The 20,284-nt window shown below is 43.2% G+C and overlaps 1 protein-coding gene across 2 annotated transcripts; it reads left to right on the top strand.

Annotated features, from left to right (window-relative positions):
* The first annotated feature begins 1,239 nt into the window (after positions 1 to 1,239).
* Positions 1,240 to 16,302, top strand: LOC102783385 (uncharacterized). 2 transcript variants are annotated; one of them, XM_006809565.3, is made up of 4 exons: positions 1,240 to 1,448; positions 3,072 to 3,301; positions 4,966 to 6,021; positions 9,070 to 16,302. In XM_006809565.3, the coding sequence occupies exons 2-4, from the start codon at positions 3,185 to 3,187 to the stop codon at positions 9,115 to 9,117; spliced, it is 1,221 nt and encodes a 406-aa protein (XP_006809628.2). In that variant the 5' UTR covers positions 1,240 to 1,448; positions 3,072 to 3,184; the 3' UTR covers positions 9,118 to 16,302. The 2 variants fall into 2 exon arrangements, with proteins under 2 accessions (XP_006809628.2, XP_006809627.2); XM_006809564.3 differs by lacking the exon at positions 1,240 to 1,448 and adding an exon at positions 1,687 to 2,546.
* Positions 16,303 to 20,284: the final 3,982 nt, after the last annotated feature.

Genomic DNA, 20,284 nt, shown 5'->3' with positions numbered 1-20,284 from the left:
TGTGTGTGTGTTTGTGTGTGTGTATGTGTGTGCAATTGTTAGACAAGGTGTGGGTGAAATAACTCCTCAGACTAAGCGGAAAGGTGCTTTATACGCACCAGCAATCACTTCAAAGTTTGCTTGTTGTTGTTGGTTTTGTGTTTGTACTATAAGAAAAATCATATGTGTATTCTCATTAGCATATATGATGAGGATAGGGGTTTGTAGCCTCAGGTTTATATTGTTATCACATTATGTGACAGTGTGTTTAAGTTCATGTTACAGAGTTAAGCAAAAGTAACAGTAACCAAATTAGTTTCTCTGGAGAGTAAATAAGCAACACACTGCATTGCTTTTAAGGAAAGTAACAAGTAATGTTTAACGCTTTAAACTTTTTGAGTAACGACCACAACATTCTGAAAACTTTACCCTCCGACCTCTTTAAATGTGGGCACATCTGGGTCCAACAAGTCCACATTAACAAAAATGTAGTAAACAATCGCACTAATAATACAACAGCAATCCAACAAAGTCACAGGACTCAGTTAAAATCATCCACACTGTCACAAAAATAGCGAGTAAATTCATTCAGTGTTTCCTCGCTCAGCTCTCTCTCTCCGTGTGGTTTCGAAGGTCTCTCCATCTCTCTCTCTGTTACCGGCAGGCAGCCAATCATCTGCAGGGTCTCGCGCCTCCTGTTTTCGCCTCACCTCGCCTCAGTGCCAATCAGACCGTTCACGCTGCGCACACGCCACGGCACGTCGCCACGGGCGCCGCTGACAACAGGAGACACGGCGGAGGGCACAAGCCACCACACACACACACACCTCCCCTCCCTGTTACTGAACATCAGCGTTGTGTGTACCCCCTGCCACCACCCTCCCCCCTCCCTCGCTCCCTTCACTCTGTCGCAAGAGCGACGCACGTATCCGTTCATAACCTCCGCCATTATTCATCACCCCCCACCCCCTCCCTCTCCCCCGTCCTTCTCCTTTCTTCCCATGGTGCCGTTTTTTTTCCTTTCCTCGAGCTCGTCTCTTTTTCCCACCCCTGCAGGGTCTCCACAGAGCTGCTTCCTCCTCGCCTCACCCGGGCTAATTTAACGCCTCTCTCTCTCTCTCTCTGTGTGTGTCTCTCTCTCCCTGCCTCGCACTGGCTTGTGCCAAGCCCAGGTGATTATCCATCCGCCCCCCGTTATCCGTTACCCCCCCCCTCCTCCTCCTCCTCCCCCCCTCCATTCCTCCTCCTCCTCCTCTCCTCGGTACCAACAGACCGACAAATCCCTCCCGGTGCTCCTTTCTCCCCCCTACCCCTCCTCTCCTCTCCTTTCCTCTCTCTCTCTGTCTCCTTCCCGCCAGCCATGATCCGTGGCGGGCTAATTCCCAGACGGTCTTCTTCCTCTTCTCCTCCTTCCTCCTCTTCTTCTCATCACCCTCTTCCTCCACCACCTCCTCCTCCTCGCGGGCCCGGTAAGTAGCAGCAGCAGCAAGCGCCGTCCATCTTCTCGTTTACTCCTCCTCTCTCTGTCGGACTGCATGCTGTGTTCACGGTATTTACCGCTCGTTATCGAGTCTGGCTATTTTTTTTTTTTTTTGATTGACCCCCCTCCCCCCCAACACTCACCCTCCCCCCTCCCTCTCCTCCTTCTTCCCCTCCCTTCCCTCCTTCCTTTTCCTTTCTCGTGCTGTGCCGGGGGAGGGGGGGGGAGGAAGGAGGGGAGGTGTTAATGTGTCGCGTGGGAGAGCCGTTTTCCCCCCTCGCGGCCGGTGGCCACCATGACCTTCTGTCGGAGCTCGCGCCAGCCCGGTTGACCAGACAGGGTAATTAGTTACGCCTCGGGGGAGTGGGAGAGTGGTGGTGGTGAGGAAGGGGGGGGGAGACACACACACACAGGCTTGACGCACACACTGGCTGCGCACACGCACGCAGAGCAGAGCGCACGGACGCACACACACATTTGAGGCTGCGCACATTCAATTCTTTTCACATAGACACACACACACACACACACACACACACAGGGACACAATTTCAGTCTCTTTCTTTCTCCACGCACACACATTTTCAAGCGCACACATTTGCAGCCCGTTTATTCTGCACACGCTCACAAACGACAATGACTCCTTTACAGTTGGACTTAACCATTTGTGTGTGTGTGAGTTTGTGCGTGTGCACACCGAGAGGTCAGAGGTCACTTATAATCAGATTATTCCACCCTTTCTGATATTTCGAGGCCTCTGCTTGGACCTGAGATCTGCCTTACGTGAACTTTTTTGCCTATTGAGTGCCCTCCGTGGAAGCACTGGGGTCACGACCTGGCCTTGAAACCGACGCTGACGAGCTACAAATAGCGGCCTCGGTTCACTCGATGTCAGATGTTGTGGTGTCCCTGGTGGGGATTCGGCGCTTGCTTGCTCAGGGGCACGTCATCACCTGAGGAAAAGGGAATTCCACAAAGGAAGACGAAGAAGATGGCAGCTTGTTCTTTGTTTCCTCTTTTGTTTGCAGCGTTGTGTCATCGCCATCTCCATATAAAAGATAAGACGTAGCCACCGTGATGTCACCAGGTAGTTTGTTGGAGCGTTTTGTGCGCTGCCATTATGGTTTTTGAAACCAAGTGAGCTGTTGATGCGATGATTTGAGGAGAGCTTATTCTCGACTAAATTTCCTAAAATTTCCTAAATTCATTAGGAAAGCATTAGCCGAGGTCAGACATCGAGTTAGAATCAGACTTCTACACAGTTAGACTTCTTTTTGCAGCTATGAGCAGTCGCCCCCTGCTGAACCTCAGAGGAAATGCAGGCTTAAGGGATTTCCTCTCGCTTGCTGTCACAGGATAGTCGGTCTTTCATGTCCTCTGACAGCTTTACTTTCTGGGTTTACTTTCAGATTAGACGTGAATAACTGAGGGTAATGGCCTGCCGACTTAACTGACCAATCAATCAGCTCCATTAAAATACTCTCTGTAGATCATTTGTGGGACTAAAACCACAGAAAATCTTGTTGCTGAGCCTGAAAAAGATGATCCACAAGAGTGAGGGTTTTCTTTATTGAATGCAGCGCCTTCACCTGCCTTTTCTTTTTACTTTCAGAGCAAAACGTGGCGACCACGCAGAACTAACTAGCTTCCTGTGCAACAAAGCCCACCTGAGTGTGTGTGAGTGAGTGTGTGTGTGCGCTTGTATGTATATGTGTGCGTGAGGTCATGTCGGGCATGACGAGTGGCGTGTGTGTGGACAGTGACCTCTCCTCGATGCTCCAGAGAAGCTCAGCCCCCTCGCACCATCACCCGAATCACCATGGCTACGGCGGACAGGGACAGGTGAGTTGACGTGTAAACTTTTGCATCCATGTTGGTCTCCCAGTGCAGGGCTGGAGAAGCAGCGGGAGAAGCGAAGGTTAAATCAAATTAAATTTAGAAGGTTCCTGTTGAAACTGGCCTCGGGTCATTGCCAAAAACTCAATTAGATCATCCAGGTAGGCATCAATTACAGAACCCACCGCTGCTCTGCTGCGAGGGCGCCGATCTCAGGGTCAGCTGGTCGATTGTTCGGTCAATACGCTTTCTCATTAGTCCAATCCACTGCGTTACTTTCAAAGAACGAAACAAGCCTTTTAAGGATTGATCCATTAGCTGTGAAAATGACCCCCACATTTTCACAGCTAGGGGGGGACTGCCAGCTTAATTAATGCTCACATTTACAGAACTTTTACTTTTCAGTTTCCTTCTTGTCACTCTGCTCCAGAGAATACAGCGACGGTGTGGTCAGACCAACTGCAAAATAGATGTTTCCTGCAGTGAGACGACAGACGAAGTCTAGGCAAAAATGGATTTACTACAAAGAAAGAATGTGGTACTGTTCATTAAGAGTTGTACTTTGGAATGAAGTAGTTCTTAGATTGGCTCTTATGAACGAATGTTTGTAGGCAAATAATAGAGATGAATAAAACTGCACTGGTGAATACAGCGGATATTTCTTTGTGAGCTGTGAAGGAAGGAAAACGTGGAACAGATCTGTGCAACAGTATTTGCTCCCTTCCAGATTTTGTAGCAAGTTGCATATTTGTCTTGGATTTTTTTTTTTAGATTCGATTAGATAAAACTTTATTAATCCCTCCGGGAAATTCGGTAAATCGTTTAGATTTAATGTCAATATTAGACAAAGATAGCCTGAGTAAATACAAAACACAGTTTTTAAATGATGGTTTCATTTATTAAGGAAAAAAGCTATCCAAACCCACTAGGTCCTTTGTGAAAAGTAATTGTTCTCTAAACCAGGGGTCCCCAATCCCAGTCCGCGAGGGCCGGTGTCCCTGCAGGTTTTCGATATCACCCTGGGTCAACGCACCTGAATCACATGATTAGTTCATTACCAGGCCTCTGGAGAACTTCAAGACATGTTGAGAAGGTAATTTATCCATTTAAATCAGCTGTGATGGAACAAGGACATATCTAAAACCTGCAGGGACACCGGCCCTCGTGGACTGGGATTGGGGACCCCTGCTCTAAACAGTGCTTGGTTGTTCTGCCCTTGGCACCAGCGATTGCAATGCCAATGAGTCTTTCGTGTCATGGTGGAGGAATTTTGGCCTACTTTTACTCTGCAGCATTGTTTTAATTCAGCCACACTGGAATGTTTTCAAGCATGAGCAGCCTGTTTAAGGTCATGCCACAGCAGCTCAATCGGGACTTTGGCTAGGCCACTCCAACACCTTCATTTTGGTTTTGTTGGGCAATTCAGAGGTGGACTTGTTGGTGTGTAGCCAGCTTTTAGCAGTCGTCATTAGGCATAGTATCAACTCTGTCGCCTTGGTGTTTGCTGATATTTGAGGCTCCATTAACAGGTGAACCGCTCTGTCCTTTGTATTTTGCTCCATGAAGACAGCTCTGCCCACCAGCCTCCCTGTAAAGCCACTTTATCCGTGTGCTTTTTTAAATTGATTATGGCTGGTATTGATAACAGTGATTGGTGCTATGTCCTGCAGGTGTCGGGCCTGGCTCCCATGCTGGACTACACTACAGAAATGGATCGTTACCGCTCCTCCATCGCCAGTTTCTACAAGACCAACGTCAACATGAACATGAACGTTACAAACTTCCCTCAGTCAGCCAAACTGGCCGCCCGCTTGGCCGCGGCTGCCCCCATCTTCCCTCCCACCGCTGCCAGGCTTGGGGCTATGGCGACGACGCCCTGGGGTTGCCACGACAACATGAACATGAACATGAACCACCCGGCGGCAATGTTCTGGGGCCGACCTAAACCCGTGGCGGCCACGCCGACGCACCACCCCCACCATCATCATCACCCCTCTGCGACGCCGGGTCACATGACCTCCTCGCACCCCCATAGTACCAGCATGCACCAGAGCAGCAGCAGTGGGTCGGGAGGGGGAGGAGGTGGTGGGAGCAGTGACGGTGGAGGGGCTGAGAAACACGGACACACTGCCTCACTTCCTGTTTCACAGGGAACGGCACACCATCACGCCATGGCATCAAGCAACGGGAACTTCCTTCCTGGATACAGTGGCGGAACAGACTGTGGCGTCATGAACAAGCAGGGACACACCCACGCGGACATGATAGGCCTATCAGAGGGTGGCAGCTGCAACGGAGGAGGGGTTATGGGTGGCAGCTTCCTGGGGGGGCTGGGACTACCTCCCGGGGTCATTGTTATGGCGATGGGGTCAGCAGGGGGCGGGATCTCAGACGCTAGCAGCGCCTTTCAGATGACAGGCGGCCAGCGGGCGCTAACAGACTGCCAGCAGCATGCCAACTCCTCCCCCTGCCCCTCCTCCTCCTCGCCCCCATCATCAGGCGTGACAGCGGCGGCCGTTTCCCTGTCGTCATCATCATCTTCGTCATCCGGGACGGTGGCTAAAAGAAAGAGGAAGCGGTGTGGCGTGTGCGGGCCGTGCAGGCGGCTCATCAACTGTGGCGTCTGCTCATCGTGCCGCAACAGGAAGACGGGTCACCAGATCTGCAAGTTCAGGAAGTGCGAGGAGCTGAAGAAGAAGCCGGGGGGAGGAGGGGGGGTGCTGGAGGTGAGTTCATGCACGCACACGCACGCATACACACGGGCACACGCACAGCATTGGCTGGACGTTAGCAAATGTATGTCTCATCTTCTCTTTCTTCTGTGTGTGTGCGCATCTCTGTCTGTGTGTATGTGTCTTCTGTGTATGTGTGCGTGTGTGTCTCGGTGTGTGTGTGTGTGTCCTGGCTCACTTAACCCAGATCACTGGCAGTGATGCTCGAGCTGGAAGGCATCGCTCACCCTGCTGAGTGTGTATGTGTGAGTGCTGTGCAGATGGTGGGTGGTGAAAAGCGAGAGCTCGGTCCCTGCTGAGGTCTGGCAAGCCGCCAGCAGACACACACACACACACCAACACTGATTCACGGTGATAAAGCGGCCGGGCGAGAGGGAGGGAACGGCGAATATTTATGTGATCTACCACTGCTGTGTGCGTGCGTGTGTATAAGAGCGTGTGAGCGCAATAAGAATTAGTGGCGATCAATAATTCTTTGACACCAGCATTCGACCTCACTGATGACTCTATATATCTCTCTCCCTTTCTCTCTCTCACACACACACACACACACACACACTTCCTGTGGGAATCGCTACAAACTATCACTAATTATTCCCTCATCTGCACACATGTGCTGTGAGGACACGCGCTGAAACACTGAGTGTGTGTGTGTGTGATGGGAAGAGAGTGAATTAGCAGCCATAATCTTCCTCAATTACACGCTAATTGGACCTGTGGAGGCTAACGGCAAGTGACAGCGGCATGTGTGTGTGTGTGTGTTACAAAGTATGTGAATGTTTGTGAGGGCAACTCTCTCTCTCTGTGTGTGTGTGTCAGCAGGTGGTTTCACACTCTTGCCTCATTCTTTCCGCTCTCTTTGATGTCGACCTGACAAACTCTCAGCCTGGCACCAAGTTTACTCTGTGAGATGAACAGCAAAGCACCCTGGGTAGTTTTCTCCACCTTTCTCTGCAGCAGGATAACCTGTCAGAGCCCAGAGCAAACTGGCCACTAACTTCAAAGTGATTTCAAAACCAGTCAAAGCTGATTTCAGTGCACTCGATGCAACATATGCAAGGATATCATACCCCGCATATGTAGGCATCGTCACTTTTAAAAAGTCCAGTTTTGAAGCCTTAATTTCAACTTCATGTCCATCGTCATGTTGGCGGTTGGGGAGCTAGAAGTGACCATATTTGGATGAGATGATGTAATTGAGTATTCAGTTAACTGTGCTAATTAGTGAGTGTCACTGACCAAAGCTGAAGCACTGACTTCTTTGATGGTCAACTCTTAGCAGGTAGGGTGACCACATGTCGCTCATTACGCAGAATTTATGGTTCGAGTCTAAGGATGGCCCTTTCTACCTGCAGTGGCGCCAGTGTACTAATAAGTGGTACAACTGGTCTGTGGGCCATTCTTGCTTGTTTTGTTGTTGGTCCGTTAGCCAGCCAAAGAGAAGAGTGAAGTTATAAAATACAAAGAGAGATCATGGCAGTGGTGGAAACTTTTCATTGTTTTTCACACTCGGTTTCACTTCAAACATTTTTCTATTCACGGAGTGAGCAGAGAAGGGTTTTCCACCACAGACGTGCTCCCATCCTGGCCTCCAAAGTCCTAACTACAGATTGCTACCATATGACATTTGCATCTGCCAAATGCTAATTGGTTGACAAGTAGGTCAGAATAGGACAGGAGCAACAGGAGTTCACCAGGAATGGGAGAACTGTGAAAAAATCCCATCAAAGATTAAAAAAGAAAAAAAAATCACAGCAATGTAACAATTATGCAGGTTGAAAAATTATGCTTTAAGTGAGACTGCACAACATCTTAAACATCTTACAAAAACCTCCCACATTTTGACTGGTTCTGCACTTTTCTACGCCTTCTTTTACCCAGAGCATATGAAGGGAAAGCATTTTATTATAGTCACATGAAACTTAGCCAGTTTAATACTGAGCTCATATTTTGTTGAATATGATGGAAACCACCATAAAGGAAATGAAGTGGTAGTATATTCTGAGAAGTAACATTTTTGTCTTTCAGGTTTTTTTCTTAAACATATTTTTCAGTTTCGCACAGAAGAAGAGTACATGTGTCATAGTTGGTTAAAAATAGCGAAATTGTCACATATGGCTCTGTCAATCTACAATGTATCCCTACTGAAAACCACAGACCACTCACCATACAGAATTGCAGCTGTACAGAGGTGTATAAAGACTATTTCATGGACCATAAAATAAACTTATTATCTTACTATCTTATTAAAAGATCGAAAGCAACAGGAAAAGTTGCATTGAAATATATTAGTCTATTACGACTATATTAATCATCAGATAATTGCAATAAAATCCTCCAAAAGGCTCAAAGAGATCAAACAGTCCAAATGTAGCGGAGCTGAACCTATGTCGCCAACCATCTCTCAAAGAGGCCACACCCCCAAAAATGCTGGGGACTGCTTCATTATTGGGGTCACCTTTTAATTTATATTAAAGAACTTGTTTTTACATGCTTTCCCTTTACAGATGAATACTTTACTTTGTGACTGGTGGCTCTACTTTCGACAAACCCTCTTTTTTAAGATTATCTCAGTATTAAACTAAACCAGTGATAGTTTGTGTATCCACACAGTCAAAGAGATCTGCTGTTAATTTTTCAAAGTTAATTTATATCCCAAACCCTAAATTATAATGAAATTAAACTTTATCACAAGGTGACAAGACAGAAAATCTATATTGACTCTATGAAGTTTTGCTGGCAGCTTTTCAGAGGAAGGCAGAGTATAGTCGCAGCAGACCGACTTTGATCTACAGCCTGCATCACTGCGGATGTGTTTACCCACACAAACGGTTCAAGAAACACAGCAGAAACTGCAAGCCAGCGCTGATGTTGATGTGATCCAATATTTACAATTTAACTGAAAAAAAGTCAAAGGTAAAAGACTAAGATTCAGGAAAGAAATAGTAGAAAACAGACATTTAGGTGTGTATTTAATTTGTCATTTCGATTTTACTGTCAGTTTTCTTCTGTCTCACGCCACATTTTGTCTCCTATTCTTAGCGGCCTCCCTCTGTCCCAGCCAGTGAGGCATTTCGTTGGTTCTTCTAGCCTTCCCTCCGCCAACAGAACCAAAATCTGGAGGCCTAGCAGGAAGTCACCATCACACGGACTGCAAAATCAGCAAAAGGACTACAACCTCTGGAACTGAAATTGATTCTCTGCGACAGGATTACAATTTCATACTGTATGGATGACAGTTTGAGACTATAAATCCCACCTCAGCTGGAACAGGGAGTAGCTAGACAGAAGGAGAGGAAGAGGGGGCAGTTTGGTCACAGGCAACCGGACTTGGCCAATTGATGTGGTGATGCCATAATTGCATGTTTTTCCCAAGATTGTGTAAAGGTAAATTTATAAATCAATTCTTAAAAAGGCGCACACAGAATGTCCAGACCATAGCAAGCTAACTCGCTAGAACAGATACTAGTCTGTATTTGTACTGGCTAAACAAACTTGTTCCAGACCTCTAAATTGTCTATCACTTCTCCTATTTGCTTTTCTTAACAAACAGTTCAGGCCTTGACTATTGAAAGGATAGGCCGCTAAGTAGCCACATAAAAATAATCTATAAATTCTGTAGCTCTAATCTATTACATAAAAATTTCGAAAAGCTCAGGTTGTTCCATTGCAAGCTTGACTGGATGAATATCGAAACATTAACGGTTCTCTTACGGCTTACTCATAGAGTTGCAATCAATTCAAAGACTAGTGCTGGAACAAAGCTGCCACTATGTCTGTAGCTAGGCTGTTCTTAAAATTACATGAAATTGTATCAAAACTACATCTTTGAGGGTATATGAAATCTGACATCTACTAGTGAAAATGCAAGAGTATTGCCCTGTACCTCTACTTTTAGCAGTTCTTTGGAAGGTTCCAGTACAATCCAAGCTTGAAGGAGCCATGCAGATTGTAGATCCCATTTCAGCCAAGAGAAAACTGGGAACTCCCACGGGTAACTGAAAAATGTTGCAGACATTGGGAGAATAATACCCTGCATAATTTGCTATCAATGCAACCTGACCCCGAAAAACAGAAAATAGAGGCATGACATCAAAGATCAATAAGCCAACAGCAGAGAGAGTGTTCTGTACCTGCTTTCAACAGTAGATGTTAGATTTGGGAAGTTGGGCTTCTTTGTAAGCTTGACCAGATGTTTTGGCCAGATGTTCTGGTCACGTGATTGCTCTGGCAAAAGCGGGTGGTGTTATCAATAAGGTAGATTATCCATTTCAGATCCCAGTATGGACCTCAACATGAAGTTTACCTTAGCCTGGTGTACCTCATGTAGCCTTGATTTAAAAATGTCTGAAAATAAAAGAAAAAAAAGGATGGAAAAAGGCAATCAAAGCAGTGTTTTTGTAAGTTCCAGAACAGTCTTGACAATCTCATTCGCATAAACATGTATTAATTACATATAAATCATTTTAAGTGCCAACATTGTGACCGTTTTATCTATTTCCTCTAATGTGTTATGTAGCTTTTCTGTAAAGGTCCATCAAGTCACAAAGCCCAAAGTCCACACCAAAGGAAGGTAGTCTCTCCCAGAAGAAGAAAAGCCCAGTTTGTAGCCTAGGATTTCCTGTTGTTACTTATAGACATCATTCTGAAATAACAATATATGCCAGTTTGGTCCTGTTAAACTAATGATAATGGATTACTCTCACTGTAATCCCCCTGACAGTAGGAAAATCATGTAGCTAACATTACCTCACCTCTGACTGACCACCCACAGGAAAGAGCTATCTGGAAATAATAATCTTCAGTAAATATAAGAAATTATACAAACTTTAGTACCAAATGTAAACCAGTTAACAGATTTCATGAAATTCAGCAATCTTGCTGACAAACATATTTTGCTAATAGAAAAAAGTATTATGTTAATAGTAACATTATTGCAAGAATGCTTTGTGTACTGTGCAATGTAGCAACTTTTTTTTTCTTTTTCCATAACACTTATATTACCAGGAAGTAAAACAATTGAGATCAAACATCTCTTTCTGGCTTCCTGGATTTTGTGAGTGCCCTTATCCTAAACAGGGAGCATAAGTCTAGCCTGGTTTTCAGTTATGGCAATTATGACAAAACCATAGCTCTCAGAGAAAAGCTGTTCAAACATGGGGAGAACATGCAACAGGGCTTACCACTGAAGCATCGTGCTGACGTGCTTTTATAGAAGACTGTTCTTGTTCTGGGTCAAGGTCCAAACTCCTTAATCTGGATTTCTTTTATGAATAACATATCTTTAAGGTATGTAAGCGGTGTTCACATAAACATCCAAGACATTACCAGTGAAAAGCTGATTGTCTGAAAGTTCGAAGTAAATAGAAAAAATAACTATATCTAATTAAATTGGCTACTCTTCCTTTCAGGTTGTTCAAATTCATGTGTAGCCCAACATGGCTTAGGTTGCATAGTGGAAGTCATCCTCTAACCCCTCAGGACCCTGCCTCGGGATGTTGGAGCAGAACTCTGCATTGGCAGCCTGACACCTGAGAGTGAACTCAGGGTGCACAACACACTTTTTGCCATAATATCAACTAGCATGGTAGTAGAACTCCTGATCTGACCTTTGAGCTTTAATTCTTCCACATTCTGCTCTCTCACAGTTGCACTTTTTGATTTTAGTATAATTTTGGTCAGCTGTAGTCAGCTGTAGTCTTGCTGTCTTGAGATGTCCGATAATGTGAACAGAAGCCGTATATATGGTATATAGTTTGTGATCATGGCACAGATTATGTATGTTTGTGTACAGCCTTCACAATCTGTGATAAAACTGTCACCTGCTTCCTCTTCTTCTTCCTCCTCCTAGCAAACCACAAACCCCATTGTAGCCAAACCAGGAAGAATCAGGACTTAACCACAGAAACAATTACAGTCTGACCAAAACCGGATGACACGTTAACCTCAAAGGGAAAAAAAACCACCACAGAGAGGATACAAACTGACCTCAGCAGGACGTGATTCAGGACTGTTATTAAGGACTACAACTTCACCACAGTAGGACTACCACATCACTGTTATCTGTCTCTTCTGTCTACCTCCTCCTCAAGAACATTAAAGGCACCTTGATTGATTCTTATTGGGCTCTGTTCATGTTGGTACGGCATGATCTGCTTCTTAACTCTCTAGATGGTCCGGAGCTGATCTGCCTCTTGTGGAATCTGGTGTTTAGATTTTGTATTTGCAAGTGTACTCTGCTGTCTAAATGAGTCGTGAAATGTCTGAATTTATTTTATTTGTCTAGATTTAATGGAAAGTTCTCAGGGTGCAGTCACACTTCTGGTTTATATGAACTACAGTAGACTGAACACAAAACTCACTTTGTTGCATTTTTTTTTTTACATTTGATTAAAAGGTGGCAGTTGAAGGTTTGAAATTCCTGTCTTCACTAAAAGCTTAAAATGGCAAGATGCATTTTTAGAGAAGTATGGATCAGAAAAATTGCTCTCAAGTTACACCTCCAGTCCTGAATATTCAGATCTCTAAAGTTCATATCTATGAGACCCCTGCCAGGACCTCCAAGAGAGTTCAGAACCAGTTTCCTTGTACTTGTATCTGGGCATATTGTACCACACATGGTGACCAGTAGGATCCAGAACAGAAGAACTCACCTGCAGTTTATTTGTGGCACAGGGACTCGCCTTTGGATCATCTGGAGAGCTCTGAGGTTCTGAGTATAACTCTGGGACTAAAAGGAACTGAACTGAACTAAAAGATCAAATCAGAACATTCCACACACACAGAAAAAATAATGTGATTTCCAACACGTCTGTAGGCCATTGATAACATGCCCTATGAGACTTTGTGCACAAAAATCTTTATTACTGTTAACAATAATTTGTCTTATAAAATGATTGGACGGCAGAATCCATAGCCTTCTTAAAGTCTTATTTTAAAATATTATCTTCACGAATGTTGAGCAATCTGCCATCAGCAGACCTTTGATATGCTATATGGATGAAAGTACTGGGCCAACCACACATTAGGAGCTGCTCGACCATGGAAACCCATGCCATGAAGCTTCTGGTGCTGTATTTTGCTGATGCTAGAGGCCTACTCTTTGTAATGTTTAAAATGTTTGTGGAGAGACGCTGCATGGCTAAGTGCTTGATTTTATACACCTGTGGCAATGGAACTGAAAAAACCTGAATTTACTGATTAGGAAGTGTGGCCCAGCACTTTTGTCCATATGGTGTATCTGGAAACAGTCAAGAATGTTAGCCATTTCACATGTTTTCTGGGTTGGATCACATAACGTTTAGAAGATTTTCATTATAACACACTCTTATTACTTCATCATTTATCTACTCAGTAGATAAGTGATTTGTAAATAAGAAAGGAGAATATTAACCCCTGAAATACATAAATGTGATTCCAGCCAGACACTATAAAAAAGTGGATGTAGATAGTGTAATGTCATCCACTGGTTTTTGAAATCCTGGGAAAATTATTTCTAAATCCCCAGTCACGCTTGTCTACAAATGGTTCAGTGACCTGATGGCAACCTGATGGTTAGCGAAAACTTCCTTGTGATTGCTTTGGTCACTGGCAGATTGCAGTGGTCATAATTTGGATGAATGTGACAGACTTGTCTACAAACAGTAGTCAGTTACCGTCCGAGCTACAAGTAAACTGAAAAGAAGGATGCAAACTGGAACTGGATACTATTTGCCTTCACGAAACCGAACTTTTACTTTAGAGGCAAACATTCTCCCTTTCTGGTTTGCTTCAAACTTTTTCAAGTTTTACTACCCTAGCAGCCTAGCAGTTAGCAAGTATTTGCAAACAAACATGAAAAACTTTAGTCAACTGTGGAATTTGGTAGCAACCAAATTTAACATCAGGAGGTTTTTGGTGGTGGATCTTTTTTTTTGCAACAGATTACACCCAGTGTGCAGCAGAAACATTGAGGAACCACTACCAACTAGTTGGGAAAAACAAATTTCCTTAGCTACCAATACAGCAAAATTGGTTGTATCACATCCAACACTGAAGACAACTCTCGAGCAAAGTGTGCATAACATCATATAAGAAACTTCAACGGGACCGTAAGTCTTTCTGCAACCCTAGCTACCACCATCTAGTGGCTTTCAGATAAATTGCAGTGTTTAGGTAGTTGGGCATTGGCTTCATTTTTCCAACCTGAAAATACATCCGTATTTTATACTATGGTCCTGTGTAGCTGATCAGTACTTCGACAAAGTGGTCTTTAGGTGAAACACAAATACTGAACTATATTTTCTAACACTATATTTGTTGAATTTTGACCAGAAAGAAGAAATAACAGAAGACAAAAAATAGTAACCACAACCTGATCCTTTTGTTCCACAGACAGCAAGCCCAAAAATTCAGATTTAATAAAGAAAATCTTTATTAATTTTTAATTATTTCAAAGAGCACATATTTGTGTTAATTTGTTGCAAATAATCTGACATCATCAGCATATAGCCATGTAGCTTTATGCTCAATGCATCCTCCTATTATTCCATAAATATATGAGTGTGATGCCATCATGATTGCTTGCTCTGACATGTTGACAAATCTGTACCTGACAAATCTGGCGACAGCTTCTTGTAATAGAAACTGGCAGTAAAATATTTTAAATGTTTTATTTGGACGTTCACGTCCATAACAGACTGCACCACTAGTAGGTCAGAATTTCAACTTCAAAGAAAATGTCTTGATAATTACTAGATGATTTGGTGTTAAATTTGTACAAAGATTCAGGTTTCCTGCTGAATGATTCCTATTAGTTTGTTTGTGGCTGGTTTCAGTTACTACCATCAGTGTGTTGAAGTTTCTGCACCTGCCGACGTGTTGGAAATACAGATTACTTTTATTTTGACGTAAGCCTGTCTAATTTATTTTTGGAGGAAAATGTTCCGTTGCTTCATTGTCAGAATCAAACATCCCCTTTTTCTCAGGTTGGCTGAGGTGTCGAAGGTGTTGACGGGGGGTTTGAGGGAGGAAGGGGGCGTTTGTTTAGTATGTGTGTCCTCCTCCTCATGTATTCTGTCTCTGTGACCTCCTCATGTGCTGAATTATAATAAAGCATTTCAAAGATTAGCTGCGAGTGTGTGACAGACACGCAGTGGATGTCAGGTGATTGCATCATACAGTATTGTTTGTAATGATGTGTGTGAGAGGGAGAGTGAGAGAGCTGGAGGGGAGGGGGAGAGTGAGAGCAGGCAGGCATGAAAATGAACAATATGTTTTCTTGTGTTTGTGTGAAATTCTCTGCCAGTGTACTGCTGCCACAAGATGGAAGCTGAGTGTGTGTCTAAGAGTGTCTATGTGTGCGCGTGGGCTTCTCATCTCAGTAATGGTGTTGCTATCAGAAAAAGAGAGAAAGACTGAAAGGCTGGTTGTCCCTGACGACAGTGTTCCGTGTTGCCTAGCAACAGCGCTAACAATGGCCCACCACCAGTGTTCTAGAATGTGGGCGTGGCCTGACAGATAGAGACGGGTTGAGTGATAGAGGAGGGCACTTTTCTCTCAGCAGAGTTTTCAGCCCATTAATCTCGTGATAAACAGCTGTGACATGAATGATTGATGTTTATTACAGTCTGTTGCAAATCTGCAAATAAAGCAGCTTTCCTTAAATCTGTCAGAAATCTAAACAAACAAACACCATGCAAAAGGAACGCCATTACACAAAAAGAGATGACAAATCTAAAGGCACATCTAGAGCTTTAAGAACCACTTCGTGCTTATGCAAAAAACAAAAAACAAAGTCTTTAAAACTCTGACGTGAATAAAATTCTGCACAGGGTTGAGGTGCAAAAGACATGGTATGCTGAAAATGACCAAATCCAAACAAAAATCATAATAATAACTGCACTATTGTACAAAAAGTCTTGATCCACTCTTCGCTTCTTTATTTGCTGATAGGAAATTAGGAATTACAGCAGGTTAAAAAAGTATTGAAGAAAATATATTTCTAAAGTTGCTATTGACATGAAATTCTCACCAAAGTCAGCTACAACCCATTCCATCTGCACACAGAAAGAAGTAGAACATAGATGTCCATAAATTATGTGTAATAATGAGGTAATAATGACGCTCACCACGCAAGACTCCAAAAAAAATCTCCCTGTTGGAGCTCAGTCTGGGGGGAGTTATTTTTTTCTCCTTATCTTTCCTCATGTGGTGCATTTTTCCATTGTTATACCTCTCTGATCTGTCTTCCCCATGTGATGTTTTGTGTAATGTATGTATGGTCGGAGGGTAAGATGGCGCCGCCATTGCGTGCAATAGGTTGGCAGCCTTATGAAATTTGACTGATAGCGTCCCACTGTCTGGTTTTTTTTATTTTTTTTATCCAGGTATGCTTTTGCTGCATTGGCAGCGTGTCATGCTGCAAAATTAATCCAATCAGATGCTTTCCAAACATTGCATGGTGGATCAAAATCTCACTTTATGTTTTTGCATTCATTATTTTATCAACGTGGAACAATCCCCAACACTACTGACTAATATGCCGACTCAAACCATGTACTCCATAAAGTATAGCAACGATACACGGTGGTCCCTTGTTTATCGCGGGACTTGCGTTCTAAAAATAACCCGCGACAGGTGAAATCCGCGAAGTAGCCAACTTTATTTTTTACAGTTATTATAGATGTTTGAAGACTCTCAAACCCCTCACTACACGCTTTACACACTTTTCTCAGACAGGCATGAACATTTTCACACTTTTCTCTCTTGTTTAAACACTCTCAAAGTTCAAACCTTGTAGAAAAATAAAAATAAGTCCAGTATTATAGAATGAAACCAAAGACACCCGCAGGTGCCTTTGACGATGCAAAACATTTCATCGACATTGTTGTGTTTGTTGGGGAGAAAACAAATTCCCTCCTGTAAGACCCGTTACCTGTCATTTTCAGTCCGGCCCTTGGGTAACATGCATTACATACCTCAGCCTTCTCTCCCTGTTTCTCTTCCTTAGAAATAACTTCTCGACAGCTGTTCCTTCCACTGAGACCATTTCTGGTGAAGGTTCGGTGAACAGGTCAGCTGCAGTGCCATCTACGGGCCCAGTAAAGTCACCTTGCCTCCTCAGGTGAATTCTACTAATAAATTTCAACTAACAACACTAATTAATACCATTTGGTAGTGAAAACCCCCATTTGCATTGAAACACAATTTAATTATTTGGTTCACATTGCTTATTGCTTCTGCAGCAGTCATGATAACCAGCATGACTGAGGGGGACCCTGAAGAGGTGGGCCTGTGCAGGACAGACTTTGAAAATAAAAACCCTCATGTCTCTTTGAAACTAAAGAGAGGTCATTCATCAGCTTGTGCGACTAGTTTTAAAGGATGACGCTACTAAAAAACTGCAAGACAAATGGAAATGTGGTGTTCTAGTGTGTGGTGCATTCACTGATCCAGTTCTGCTTTGCCAATGCAACTGAAGATAAATCTTTTTGCACTTCTTTAACTGTGGATATATTTCTCTGAGTGTATTATGTATGTTTGTAAATATGCATAGGACTTTGTTTTTTTTAATGGAAAAGAAAAGTGACTTTGGCTACGTCCACACGTACACGGGTATTTTTGAAAACTGAGATTTTCCGTTTTCGTTTTAAAAAATAATCATGTCCACACGTAAACGTAGAAATGAAGGAAACGCTGCTAGGAACATGCCAAAACAACAGGTGGCGATATATTCCTAACCGTGCAGAAATGTTGGCCAATCAGAAGTCTAGAAGCCTCGGTGGGAAAAAGTAAAAGCTGGGGCATAGAAGCAGAACTGAGTCGTGTGTGTGGAGGGACAGTAACTGTGTGTGTATATGTAAGCATTTAAACACTGCAGAGACAATTAACCGTAGCAGTATTGTAGAAATTCATTTCACCGAAACAATAACGTGGCGCACAGTGTGACGTCAAAAAAGGCGCACACCTTAGACGCTGCGTTTTCTCAGTTTTTCTCGTCCACACGTAAATGCAAAAACTGAGTTTTCGAAAATATCCACCCTGGCAGGTGTTTTTAGAAATCTCCGTTTTCAGTGACCGAAAACGCCGTTTACGTGTGGACGAAAGGTGCAAACGCATAGAAAAATCTGCGCTTTCAAAAATACGTGTGGATGTAGCCTTAAACCAAATGGTACCCTGTCAAAAGTTGGTTACCTGGCCAGTTCATATACTCTGGCACCTACACTGGCCAGTGGCATCTCTCAGGTCCTGAGTCAGGTTTATTTTTTTGTGTGTGGGGGAGGGTTGTTTTTTCCCTGTACTCAGGAAAAAACGGCAGACTTTTTTTTTTTGTTTTTAGGCCTACAACCTCTTTTTTTATCCTCCACTTTTATTTTTTCCTAAATTTCTTTGAAGGACACATTGGACACAATGCCAAGATATTCCAGGTTCGCAGCTAACAGCTCTTTGGGAATCACTTTGGTGGTGCAAAATACTATTTTTATGCGTGTTGGCATTCTTCATGTATTCTTCAAGAAATAGGAACAAATTATGAGTTTATTGTGGCATTTTTTTTGGTTAAGTTTTATGTTATGTATTAAAACTGCTGAAATGATGGGCCAACTTATCTCCTATGCAACATATTTATTTTTCACTGAAAACTGTAGAAAAACAGAGAAATGGCAGATTAATCAGTTCTTTCAGCGTACGAGCCGTACACTGCCTCTTCACACTACTGAGTTACACTACTTCTAGTGCAGATGACATTAGTTTTCCTAAACTTATAGTGTCATAGTTACACGCACCACTTTTGTGAACTGCCTAAATCACAAAAATACATAACATGTATTTTAACGTGTATTTAACATATTTCTATAGCATTCACCCTTGATTAACTGAACATACAGCAGTTTTCTCTTATTGTGTAAAACATATTAAGTGTGGCTTTAACCCAAAAATACCTGTATGAAAAGCACAGACTTTCGGTCCAGTCTAATAACTGGATTAGCATAGGCTAACAACTGGAAACTTGGAAATTAGTTCTTTAGCTAAACATTGCAAACTACAAGACATTTATCATCAATCGCCACTGCTGTCTGTCACTTTTATAAAATATGCCACCCAGCTTACCTGTAGAAAAACAGAAATGGCAGATTAATCAGTTAATTCGGCGCACGGGCCATATGCTGCCTCTTCACTACTCACTTACACTTCTTCTAGTGTAGTGTCAGCTACCGAAGCGTACGACACGGAGCGCCCTCTGCTGACGCACCTTACAAAACAGGAAAATGACATTAATAGTGTCCTTACCAAAATAAAGTGTCTTTGGGCATAAAATAAAATGGGGGGGGGGGGGGGGGGGGGGGCGTGTGTTTATCTTTATCATTGTGCCACCTATGTGCAGACACAACACAGGTTCATCCCTTTTTACGCTTGTATAATTCATAGGTTAGTGGCTTATCAAACTAAAAACATTCTTTTGAAAGTGGTTGTGTACAAGGACTGGACTGAGAATGAGTGAAAAAGCAGCCAAGGGACAGACCTTTGGAAAACCTCCAGAAAGCCTGGAGAACAACTGCTCAAGACGACTTTAAACAAAAAGAAACATGTAAAGAAATGAGGGGTGGCTCAAGACTTTTGTACAGTATCTTTCAAAACAAGACTTTACAAACTGTGAAATTGTACTTATAAAACTACTTCATATTTATGCTGTGCAAAGACATGAAATTCACTTCTGAAGAGTAGTTTTATGGGTTTTCAACAAGCAGTTTTATTTTGAAATTTAAAAAATGTAAATGCAGCGTTATGCTGCTATCTATACTGTCTGAGGTTCATTTAAAATCTTTCACAGCACATTTTCCAGTCTGGACATGAATGCTGGAAAAGATGCTGTTTTCCACTTGTGTACTCAGCTTTTTCTTTAGGTGTTTTTGTACAGCTCATCATGTCCTCTTTTCTCCTTTACACTCCTCATTTTTTTCGACTGTAGCAAGGAGTTGGCATTGATCCATCACAGTGTGTAACTGTGTGTATTTAACAGCCATTTAGTGGGACCCCAGCGGCTTTAATTAGTGTGGGAGAACCTCTGTCGCTGGCTCGGTCTCTCTCTGGGCTCATTATCCCACTTAGTGTTCTTGCTCTCTTCTAAGGGCCAGTGAAGAGGAGGACACGGAAATTGGGAGGAAGAAGGAGAAAGTGAAAGATGAGGATGTGGTGAGAAAGTGATGACATGATGAGGAAGAGGAAAAAAGGGGGGGACCACTCTTCTGGCTCCATCTGGTGGTGAGAAACATAAACT

This window comes from Neolamprologus brichardi, chromosome 3, assembly GCF_056152115.1.
Source record: "Neolamprologus brichardi isolate AB-2024 chromosome 3, ASM5615211v1, whole genome shotgun sequence".
NCBI lineage: Eukaryota > Metazoa > Chordata > Actinopteri > Cichliformes > Cichlidae > Neolamprologus > Neolamprologus brichardi.
Note: the sequence above shows the minus strand (reverse complement) of the source record. Positions and strands in the feature narration are given on the sequence as shown.